This window comes from Anomaloglossus baeobatrachus, chromosome 4, assembly GCF_048569485.1.
Source record: "Anomaloglossus baeobatrachus isolate aAnoBae1 chromosome 4, aAnoBae1.hap1, whole genome shotgun sequence".
In the NCBI taxonomy this organism is placed as follows: Eukaryota; Metazoa; Chordata; class Amphibia; order Anura; family Aromobatidae; genus Anomaloglossus; species Anomaloglossus baeobatrachus.
This window is the reverse complement of record NC_134356.1, coordinates 483,414,044-483,426,381: the sequence shown is the minus strand read 5'-3', so window position 1 is coordinate 483,426,381 and position 12,338 is coordinate 483,414,044. Positions and strand designations below refer to the sequence as shown.

Here is a 12,338-nt window from a genome sequence, read left to right as displayed (position 1 = left end):
CGTCGATATGTGTGACACCACCTTTAAACTAAAATTGCAGGTATACAAAAGCAGAGTTTGAGAGATGTCTGGCTATAAACTGGATGTTAACTCTTACAGTATGCTGGCTTCAGATTGCATAGCAAAAACATCCTGACAAAGTCCCTTAAAGAATATAGTTGCCTTCTGAGATAAGAATATGGATGTCATATGGAAATAGTGGATATTAGCTTCAATTGGTAAAATAAGCTGTTTGCCAGGGATGCTGGAAAAGTCTCACAACACTCGCCTTGGCACAAACGTTTTGAAGGGGTAGTATCTAATTTTTCACCTATTTGCACTAAAGTAAGCTTTCTTTTGTGCTTTGTTAATTTCTTAAAGTCTTACAATAAGTCTAATAAAGTAATTTTGTTGCTGTTACAAATTAATTGCATTCAAAATGATCATCTCCTAAAGCAAAAATATATACTTACAGTTATACCCATTGAGGAGTCTTACAAACCACATATGTACTATGCAGATCGTAAGCCTGGCTTAGAAATAAAAAAAAACTGGCACTGAAACGTTAACACATCACATCCACCAACCTTGGTCCATATGGTGCTGAATAAGCATTCCCAAAATAATGTCTGTACACAAATTCATCCAGATCTTCAAAGACCGCGCCAGTGTTTGTCTGATACTCCTTCATATCTTCAAGATAATCCTCAACATTTTTCACAAAATCAGTGAACAGCATCTGATCATGAATGAAAATACCATTAAGAAAAAATCTATTAATGAACTGTTCTAGTTCTTCCCAGTGTTGAAAATCATCTACTTGCTCCTGTAAATATACTTGCATCAAGTCATTGAACTCTTCTACTCTCACAGGATCCAAAACTTTGTTGAAGAGGCTGATGGACTCCTTGTGAGCACAGTCAAAAACTCCAGAGCAGCCCTTCGTATTGGGGTAATGCTTGATAGTCTCCTCATCATTGGATTTCCAGCCAGCTGTACCTTCAAAGTGTTCCTGGCCCTGTGGATCTTCATATTCACGGGATGTCTTCTTAGGATACACCCTCTCCGTATCAGACTTGTACTCACGGCGCACTGTTCGAGCTCCCTTAGTTTCTTCCCTCCTCCTTTCTCCATGTTTTCTATTGCGGTTTTTATCAAACATACCTCTAGTGGTGTCTTTAAAGTTCCTGAAAGTATTTTTTACAGAATCTGAGAACTTCCTCAAGTTCTCCTTCACGGCTTCTTTCGCTTGTTTGATCTTTTCCTTGTGATGTCTCACAAACTCCTTGGTAGAATTCTGCATGGCATCAAACGTATCTTTTACAGAACTAAAGAATGTATCCTTTGCTTTTTTACCTTTTGATTTTCCAGCTTCTAATTTTTCATTTTCTTCCTTGGTTTCAATGTAAAGTCTTTCCCATAAATCTGATCTCTGTTGTTCAAAATTGAGTTTTTTTTCCAATTCCGAAAGACGGTCCTTTAAGTTTTCTATCTCATGGTCACTTTTGAAGGAAGCAGATGATCTCCTCTTACTTATTTCCTCAAGTTCTACCCTTAAAGAGTCAGTAATTGTACGCTCATTATCCAACTCTTTTCTTAATAACTGGGCTTCATTTAAAAGATTCTCCTTCTGAGATCGGAAATCCCGAATCTTTTGTCTTTCCTCCTTCAGATGTTCTTTTAGCTTCTGATTCTCTAACAGTATGATCTCATGCCTCCCCTTCTCGTCTAGATTTCTGATCTGATCTCGTAGTTTCCGGAGCTCCTCTTTCAGAGAGGATAAAGCTTGTTCCTCCTTCTCTAAAGACTCCCTTAGATGTTGATTTTCCAGTGCAAGGTGGTTATTTTGTACCTCAGTAGTTTTCAGGCTGGTTGCTAGGTCATCCGCCTCTAGCTGAAACGATCAGATAAAAATGAATTAATTCATTATAAATTACCTTTATACAAAAGAAAACATACAATCACCACATCTGCCATTTATTATGGAAGCCAAGGTGCGGTGTCAGATCTGATGACTATGCTGTACAGCTATAAATCCATCCCATTCATTTATAACTGGGGTCAAGAGGGGATAATTAACAGCCTGCTCTAACTTTCCTTGGTAATCATATTTTCTATTCTAGCAATACATTATTACTTTCCTGTCAAACCAAGTTTTTTCTTTTCGGTTTCTATGCTTTTATTTCTGTGTCATGGAGGTCACCAGGAACATGCACCTTAAATTCTGCCATCAGAGATTCACAGGGACTATACTCAGCAATAAGGGCCTAGCTCCCATTGCTGTTACATGAAGCCGACGGTTGTGTAACAGCTGCCAGGTATAGTACAGGTACAACTCCTGAGCCCGCTCCATACATCCACACCTGGCATTTGACAGACATGTCTATCATGTGTCACAAGGAAAAATATCAAGTCTCTAATACACTCTGCTCTGTAACATGGCATCAGCTTTGACGCTGATAAAATAACATTGGTTTCCTTGCCACCACAGCTCTAGGAGGTGAATCCAAGAGGGAGGAAAAGCAGACTCTCTAAGGCTATGTGCGCATACTGCGGATTTACCACGGATTTGTTGCAGAAAATGTGTCTAACATTTCTGCAGTCATTCCCCAGCAAAACCTATGGGTATTAAAAAAAAATTGCTGTGCGCACACTGCGTTTTTGTTTTATACCTGTGGATTTACCCGCAGAATTAATGTTCATGTCACTTCTTCTCTGCAGGTCCCTGCGGTTTTACCATTAATTATTGGTAAAAACCCGCAGGGACCAACCTGCGAAAAAACTGCAGCAAATCCGCAAGATCCCGCAGTAAGGCTATGTGCGCACGTTGCGTACAGTTCACTGCAGAAATTTCTACAGCAATCTGAAGAGCACATGTGCGCTTTAAATCGCTGCAGAAATGTCCGTAGTGAGCGCCGATTCCATGCGCTCTGCCTGCAGCTCCTCCCATAGACAGAGCAGGAGCTGCCGGCAAAGCGCACGGAAGAAGTGACATGTCACTTCTTTTTACGCAGCGCTTCGGCAGTAGCCGAAGCGCTGCGCTCTAAAATGCCACGTGCGCACGGCCCCTGCACAATCTCCATAGACTGTGCAGGGGACGCAGGCAGTTACGCTGTGCTACAAAGCGTAGCGTAACTGCATGTATTTACGCAACGTGCGCACATAGCCTAAAACTGCGGGTGCGAGATTCTTGCAGAGATCTGGAATTTTCTTAAGAAAATTCCATTTTCTAGTGCGCACATGGCCTAAGAGATGGTTCAAAAACTTAAAGCACACACCAGCTTGGGGTCCGGGTTTCAACGCTAGTGTGACGCTTTAAATCCAAGTTCCCTACCATATAGTCACCTTCCAGTAGCTCACCTTTTACTGATGCCACTCCAATCCCGTGGCACCATTTGTGCCTGTAACTTCTGACTGGCCAAACGTCAGAATTACATCACAAGCTCACAATGCAAGTCTATGAGCGCAAGAACAAGGCTCTCATAGACATGTATTCAGTTGTGGCCTCCGGCACACCCCATGAAACACTGGAGCGGCCCACAAATCAGCAGAGACTGACCGAAGTAGCGGAGATAGAAGATGGAACCTCCGGAAAGTGTGTATAATACAGGGGGCATTGGACTTAGATTTAAAGCACCACTCCAGCAATGCAATTAAAAAAAATGCTGGAGTGATGCTTTAAGCTCTTCAATATAGAGAGAAAAAAAATTGCTCAAGCCATCTGGTAAAGGTATCAGGACATCACCTACTTGGTCACCACTTCCAGGGGGTAAAAGGGCTTGATAAGTGGCTGTTACAACTAAGCGTGTGTGGGCAATACAAGTTAAGATCTAGACAGCTCTGGTGTCTAATAGATCAAGTGAAAGATCTTTGAGACACTATCATAGGGGGCTAAAGACTTTCAATGTGGATGATACCCTCTGAGTATAACCAACTAAATCCAATAAGCATTTGCAGACAAGCCTGGAGTTGAGTAAACACACCACATTTGAACCAAGAGTCTTTAGGCTATGTGCCCACGGGACTCTGTATCTGCGGATTTTTCTGCATCAAAATCCGCAGCTTTCCCCCGGAATCCGCACCTTTTCATAGGTGCGGATTTGACGCGGATTTTGCAATTTTTTTTAATTCAATTGAATAGACAAAATCCGCACGAAAATCCGCAACAATAATTGACATGCTGCAGATTTTTCCGCACGAAAATCCACACGATTTCCGCTGCGGAAAAATCCGCAGCGTGGGCACAGCATTTCCCAAATGGCTGGGGAGTAGCTGTGCTGCAGATTTCTGGAAAATCCGCAGCTTTTCCGCGAGAAATCCGCGGCAAAATCTGCGCATTTTCCGCAGCGTGGGCACATAGCCTTACAGTGGATGCACGTTATTCTCTTATGCCTCCTAAATAAAAGTACCCTGAATAAATGAGAGATTTGATTGCCCAGCACTGCCCTTTGAGCGCATGGTCAGGTTAGCAGAGAGTTGCCCTGAAAGGGTAGAGAAATTAGAATTGAAGTATGTTAGAAAACTGATTAATTTTTTTGCATGACAGAGAACCATATAGTCAGATTTCAGACAGCCCCATTAAAACTGTGCATGCTGTATGCTACGGCTCAACAGTTTTGCCAAAGCGCCAATTTCGAAAGCCACCTGGGCCTATTCAGTTGGAACCTTATCCAAGTTCAAAAAGACCACTAAAGGCTTAAATGATGAAGTTGGTAATCATGTGGAGAAATCCACCTCGAGGAGATCATTCCTGAGATTAAAATGGAAGTATATCCCAACTCACAGCATATCTGAACATCTCAGGATATGTGCAAACGACTTTTTAGATGTGTGCAAATGCGGCAAGATGGGTCAGGAGAAATCAGCAGCTTTTATATTGCAATGTCTTTGGCTGCTGAATTTTTTACTCTTATTTTATAAACTAGTGAACAGCTTCCAAGCGGAGGCCGCCCAAGAATGCTCAGGTCGCTTCTTTTAAACACTTTACATCTTTGAAAATCTATAGCAATTAAAAGCAGCTGAAAAGATTGAACATATGCACATCAAGTCGTTTTTACATTGCCATTTCTGTTCATTCTTTTAGTGTTTATTTAGCTCTTTTCTAGAAGGGTTATGGAGTAAACTCAGATAAAAAAACCAAAAAAAAACAAAAAACGTGTTCATCCTAAGAACACGAGTGTTTTCATGGCTTACGTATTGTAGGTAATTTGCTGAACTTTCTGCCTTCTTATCCTATTGATAGGAATCATGAAAGAAATCTGCACCAACAGCTGGTCCTGAACATTGTACATAAACCCTTAAAAAGGTTGATACCACAAATAAAAGGTATGCCTGATCAGGTATAAAATATCTCAAACTCCTGAATAGAGGCCTAGCAACTCTAGAAAGAGTTTCCGACCAAGGATATTCTCCAAGACCACTCAGAAGAGATGAATGGCAACATTCCAGCAAATAAATAAAACCTATAGAGGAATAAGAAAGAACGCGGCCTCTATTTGAGCATGCACCCCTGGCCAGCGTTGGGCAATTGGAAGATCCGAGCTCCCCCTCCCCTTTAACAGGTGTCATCAAAGGTAATCCCTGGTAGTGCAGGACCGTTACTTCATTTTGACTCTCAACATTCCAGCAAACCTGCACCCTGTGCAGGAAGAACAGTCCTATGTCAGTGGATGTGAGCTCAATTCCATGGCATTTCTCCACTAGTGGGCAAAGTACAGCTGGGTTACTAAGAAAAAAGGTAATGGGACTTCAGTTTACCATAGGTATACCATACCATGGCTCTACCATTACGCCCCAGCAGCACGCCCGCTGTCTTGGGGTTATATTTGACTCCGATCTTTCCTTCACTCCCCACATTCGTTCACTTGCTCGTTCTTGTCAATTCCACCTCAAAAACATCTCGAGAATTCAACCTTTTCTTACTGTTGACTGCAAAAACTCTTACTGTCGCTCTCATTCATTCTCGCCTGGATTATTGTAATTCTTTACTAATTGGTCTCCCTGTTACTAAACTCTCCCCTCTCCAATCCATTCTGAATGCCGCAGCCAGGATCATTTTCCTCTGCAACCGCTTCACTGATGCCTCTGCTCTTTGCCAGTCATTGCACTGGTTACCTATCCGTTACAGAGTCCAATATAAACTTATCACTCTCACTCACAAAGCTCTCCATGGTTCTGCACCACCCTACAATCTCCTCCCTCATCTCTGTCTATCACCCCACCCGTGCCCTCCGCTCTGCTAATGACCCAAGACTGACATCCTCAACAATTCGAACCTCTCACTCCAGTCTTCAAGATTTTTCACAAGCTGCGCCTATGCTCTGGAACACACTACCAAGAGCAATCCGATTAATTCCCAACATCCACACTTTTAAGCGGGCACTAAAAACGCATTTCTTTAGACTAGCCTATCACCTCACTGCCCTGATCTAATCTAGTCCCATTCTGCCCTTCATAAAAATTTGCTTACAATTCTTGTCCCCTGTATCTTCTGGTTCCTTCACCTTCATGTACTTATTTACACTCTGTACCTGTATAAATTCTGGCCGATGACGAGTCCATGCAGCTGGTTTTAAATACCCTATTAAAATCGATGTCTGGACCATATATGACAAGCTTTTCTCCCCCCCCCCCATTCACCTTTTGTGCCTCCCCTATTTCCTCATAGACTGTAAGCTTACGAGCAGGGCCCTCACTCCTCCTGGTATCTTAATTTTGTTATTTTGTATTTGTCTTATATGGTCTGTACATGTCCTCTCTGAATTGTAAAGCGCTGCGGATTATGTTGGCGCTATAGAAATAAAACGTATTATTAATTATTATTATTACTACTATAGGCAACTGCGCTCCAGGACTTGCAGGTGTCTGATTAAGGGCTTTTTTTCACTTGTTGTCCGAAACACGCAAGGTGCCCATATGCGTGTTCTCTCAAGTTTTGGATACGTTGGATTTTTTTAATATCTAATCAATTTTTGATATTTTAATATACTGGATTGTGGTGCTGGGTCCACTCTTCACTTTTTCACAGCTGGGTTACACCTCTCATAGTTATAAGTCTATATTGGCCAAGTAGTGTGTGAATTTTTCAAATTCATGAGGGTGCATTGGAATAATCTGCTATGTAAAGGAATCCTGGCTTGTCAACTTCAGGAAGTTCATATCACTCTATTGATGTTCGAGGGATGCCTGATTAATATCAAGGTTATTATGGCTCCTAATAAAACAAAAAAAAAAAAAAAAAAAAAAAAAAAAAAAGAGTTCCTTTAGAAACATTTTTTTATTGATTGGTATGTGGTTGAAAATTATACAGATCTTGGAGGAGTTCAAGGCTCCTTGTGTTTCTACCATACAAGACCAGATTGCTGTATTATCCATATAGTTCTCCTAAGATTCTCTAGCATAGATATAGACAATGCTTGAATAGGAAGGTTATTAGAATTTGTGGTACTGACCAACACCCAGGCCCGGTTAGCTATCTGCCCAATTGGGCAGAATGCAAATAGGCTGGAACACTGAACCATGAAGTGGGCCAGCAACCAGCTTTTCGGCCACTAGACCTTTAAATCATTTGCATGCAGCAGCACGCGCACTCTCAACGCCGCCGCGGCTCACACAGGGTTATTACGAAGTCTGACGCTGGAGGCCTGTGCCATCAGAATGTGCGTGGAGTTTGTTCTCTGCTCTTCCCTGCATCTCTATGGTTTCTGCTCCTCTCCATGCCCAGTACTGGACCCACTGCCGCCTTTCATCTATCCCCATCATCAGGATGTGGGGAGGAGTACTAGCTGACATGGAACCTATATTGATGTATGGAGCAATCTCAGCCTCATTTGTGTATACTGCAGCCTCCTATGTATATATCACATCCTCCTATGTGTATAACCTTAGTCACCCATGTGTATACCTCAGCCTCATATGTGTATACTGCAGCCTCCTATGTACATACCACAGTCTCAACCTCCCATGTATAAATCTCAGTCAGTCACAGCCTCCTATGTAGAGCAGTCTCAGTTTCCTATATGATGTCTAGATCCCTGTCTCCACAATGCCCCCCCCCCCCCCCCCCGTGTCAGTTTAAACATGGAGGAGAAAAGGAAAGGACCTCCCTAGAAATAACCAGTTGTATTCATTATCTACAGCAGGGATCACTACCCAGCTTTCTCAGAAACATCTGACAGAAGAGGATGACTCTACGACACATTATGGATTTGAAATGTAAATAGTTGTAAATATATAATGACATTTCAATAGTAATTGCTTGTTTGGTTTACACTATGCAGATTCGGGTGCATGTGACCTACCTTCTTTTATATATAACACTGTATAAGCTGCACTGTGATGTGCACACACCAAAATAGTATACATATTGCTACTGGCTTTCAGAAAATTATAAATTCTTCATGTACGGCTGCATGAATAAACCAGTATCTCTTCTTCCAGGTGTGGTATATAGAGATGAATTATTAAGCATGGTATCAAGCTCAGTGGGGAAATCATTTCTAGCCTAACTATCAAGGAGGACAAGAACTCGCAGCTGCTCGATCTAATGCTGCAAAACTTTATCTATCTGTATCCCACTGAATATGGAAAGTAAATAACAGTAATAAAGACCTAAAATGGACCTCAAGATCTCATCAGAGCGCTGATATCAGAAGTGCCTCATTCTGTAGCATCTCACAAGAATGAGTGTAGATGGCACTGCGCACCCGGGTATCAACCTACTACCTCTGAAGGCGAGGGACACATGTTAAAGAAAAAGTAACATGTATTGGACTAGTACTGGAAAGCTACAATGATGTAAACCATTGAGTGGGAGCAGCCGCAAAAAAAAATACAGAGCTGTGCCTGGTAAACAATATTATATACATAGGGCTCACCAAAACACAGGGGCCCCTTTAAACAGCTAATCACTACAGGTACTGGAAGTTCACTCCCACCAATATAATACTGATGGGCTATCCACCTGGATAAATAAATTGATTTAAAAGAACAGAAAAGCCCATTTATAAACGTTTAAAGGATATGTGACCTTTCTTCAAGAAAAATGCATCTGGGGAGGTTTTAGGGGGTTTTAGCCTATCCTTGTATTTTAGACTATCATGCTGATTATATACACATACTTGTAGTGGTCAGCTCAGATGTTTAGGTTTTGAAATACAAGAAAGTAAATTTTATAAAATTAGCTGCTTGTTGAGTGACAGCAGCTGAGGAGCAGATATCTGGGGGTATGCATACTGATCCCCTCCCCCTGTTAGAATTAAAATAAGTACGATACAAATCGACCTAGCAGGACCTGTGTGAGGTCATACCCATGTGACCTGGTACCAAGCTTGTTGGCTGAGGCCCCACCCCTTCTGGTCACATGGGTATGACCTCACCACAAGTCCTGCTAGGTCGATTGTATCATACTTATGCTAATTCTAACAGGGGGAGGGGATAACTATGAATACCCCCCAGATAGTATCTAATCCGGAGCTGCTGTCACTCAAAAAGCAGCTAATTTTATAAACTTTACTTTCTTGGATTTGAAAACCTAAACATCATCTGAGCTGACCACTAAAGGTATGTATAGAATCAGCCTGATAGTGCCAGTATAGCACTGGCTTTAGGTTATATAGGAAAATCCTGGTGATTATTTCCTGTTAAAGGGAACCAAAGTGAATCATTTAACTTTTCGGGAGTTACAAAATATGGCAATAATGTAGCAAGCACCTTTAGATCACTCTCTTTCTGTTTAAGTATGTGGTTTTCTTTGTTTATTTTGTCCATCACATCTTCAAGAGATAGGACTATATCTTCTTTCTCTTCCAGGTCTTCTGTGAGCTGTTCAAAAACATCCTGTAAATACAGAAATGATTAAACTGATCTGGACTGTACCAAATTCTGACTATTATTGGTATATTGGTATTGCAAGAAGAGCAGCAGCAAGTAATAATAGATATAAAGTAAAAGCTGTATACTTCTAGCGTGACATACAAATGCTGTATGGAAAAAGAAGAATCCACTCTCCACATCTGGTCTCTAACCTCCTCTCTCGGCTTTTCACAACTTACTAACTCTCTTGCACATGATGGCTGGAATACACTGGACCTGATCTTCTCCTGATTTTGCTCAGTGTTTGATTTCACTAACTTTTCACTTCCGCTTTCTGTCCACGACGTCAAAATCTATGGTTCCACTCAGAACATCCCTACATACCACACATAGAAATCCACCTTTCATCAATACCCGGTAGACTTTACAGTCATCATTGGCCCCACTCTCCTCCCCTCCTGCCCCAACACACAACACCCCAGGGCACAGAGGATGGCAACCTTGGCACGTTATCTCCAGCGGTTCTCTAGGTGTGTAGAACATCTGTGGACAAAAATGTTTTCAGCTGAAGATTTCATCCATTATATAGGTTTATGCTAAAAATATAACGGCTTTTTATCTTGCCAAACAAGCCTACTTCACCATCGTCATCACCTCACTGACAATCCAACATTAATGATACTTTTCATTCCTTCCTCTGTCATGAAGTGCAGGCCCCTATCCCCAACCTCTGTACTAACAACATGGCCTCTTATATATCAGGCAAATATTCTCTCAGCCCAGTAATTGCACGAATCATCCTCTCTCCCACTGGTTCAAAAATGGAAGGTGAACCAATCACAGAAATTGTTGTTACCTGACTCCTCGCTTTTTCTCACCCTACTACCTGCACAAGTGACACTATTCCATCACACCTGCTCTAGTCCATCTACCTGGCGGCCGTCATTACCCACCTAACTAAAATATTTAACCTGTTTCTTTCAACTGGTATCCTAATGCACCCTGCACAATTGCAATGGTGTACAGTACATTATATTATATATATGAAAAAAATAAAAAGGGAAACTACATGGTAAAGATTTAGTTTTAAAACTGAAATTTTTGGTTGACAGAGGCCACTTTTGTTTATTATTTTAATACTGGATCCATTACAAATGGATGACAACTTGACATGTGAACAGAGCCCAACACTGTAATGAAGGCTTGATTCCTTTCCAGGCCCCCAGTGCTGACTGATGAATGTCTATGTTGCCAGCTACAGTATATTAGACTGTATATAGAAGGAATATTGGATATTTTGGTGTTTTTTTTTCCTATTAAAATTAGATACATCCTTACCAGACATAACTAAAGATGCATTTCAGAATGCTAAATAAACCATTTTATCTATCGCACCGTAGGTAACCGCAATGGCACTCACCTTGTGTTCAATTGTGGCTTCCTGCTCCTTTTGACACTGAAACAGATCGTCCTTCATTTCATTAAGTTCACTTTCATGAATTTTTTCCACATATTTTTGCCGTTCTAATATTTGAATAGTACCTTAAAAGAGCCATTATTCTTCATTAAAGTTGTACATCTGCATTTCAATACCATTATCTATAAAATACAATCCTACATGGGTATGATTAGGAGTTTATAAAAAGACCTTGTTAATCAGAAAGGAGACGGGCTGGGTACATGTTATAGTAAAACACTTACCATAAAAATGTCCGAAGCCCATACTTATTGCGATAACAAGAGCGAGGAGAATGCTCTTGTTTAGGTTGCTGCTCATCCATCCAAACGTTCTAGGTGCTGGGGTTACAGGTCGCTCGACTGATGGATTATTCTCACACTCAGATCCAGAGGGTATAGGTTTCCTAGAACGTCGGCGGCGCAGAACAGGACTAGAATCATCACTGGCTTCATCGTTACTCGAGTCTTCTTCACTGGGCTGAGATGGAAAAGCTGCAGAAAGAAACCAACTCATTGACCTCCAGTGATTCAGTGGAAAAATATATCAAACCAAAACATGCCTGTATGCAAGCAAAACTAAACATAAAACACTTTTTCGATTAATTCTGATAGGGATGTACTAAAAGGAATAAAAAGAGAGATATGAATAAAAAGAATAAACAATTTATTGATCTAAAAATATGCAGAGTTGTAATAGGTTTATTGGGCATGTTAGACATGAAGTGAATGTACTTTTGATACAAATTTTGGGTCCAATTTCTCCTGCACTCCTTGTGAAAATGAAAAGGAAAAAAAAAGAAAAAAATTGGGGCTAAAACAAAACATTTTTGTGGGAAGTGTCACTTTTTTTTTTCATTTTCACAGTTCTATGTTGTAAAATTGTGTGAAGCACCAGTGGGGTCAAGGTGCTCACCACATCTTCATAAATTCTTGGTGGTCTAGTTTCCAAAATGGGGTCACTTGTGGGGGATTTCTACTGTTTAGGCACATCCCCATTGAGTGGAAGCTTGCAAGCAGGGCCCTCACTCCTGTAATTGCTGAACTATGTGCTACTTTGTTTTGCTTTTTTATATTTTTTTTGTCTGTAC

General features: G+C 41.0%; 1 protein-coding gene across 3 annotated transcripts in view; it reads right to left on the bottom strand.

The window, feature by feature from the left end:
• CCPG1 (cell cycle progression 1) overlaps positions 1-12,338 on the bottom strand; it is an 81,786-nt gene that overhangs the window by 4,700 nt on the left and 64,748 nt on the right. For all 3 annotated transcript variants that reach the window (XM_075345755.1, XM_075345754.1, XM_075345753.1), the window contains exons 6-9: positions 11,494-11,742; positions 11,213-11,334; positions 9,691-9,816; positions 567-1,873 (exon numbers count right to left, since the gene is read on the bottom strand). In XM_075345755.1, the coding sequence (XP_075201870.1) occupies positions 567-1,873; positions 9,691-9,816; positions 11,213-11,334; positions 11,494-11,742 (1,804 nt within the window). The remainder of the gene's footprint in view (positions 1-566; positions 1,874-9,690; positions 9,817-11,212; positions 11,335-11,493; positions 11,743-12,338) is intronic.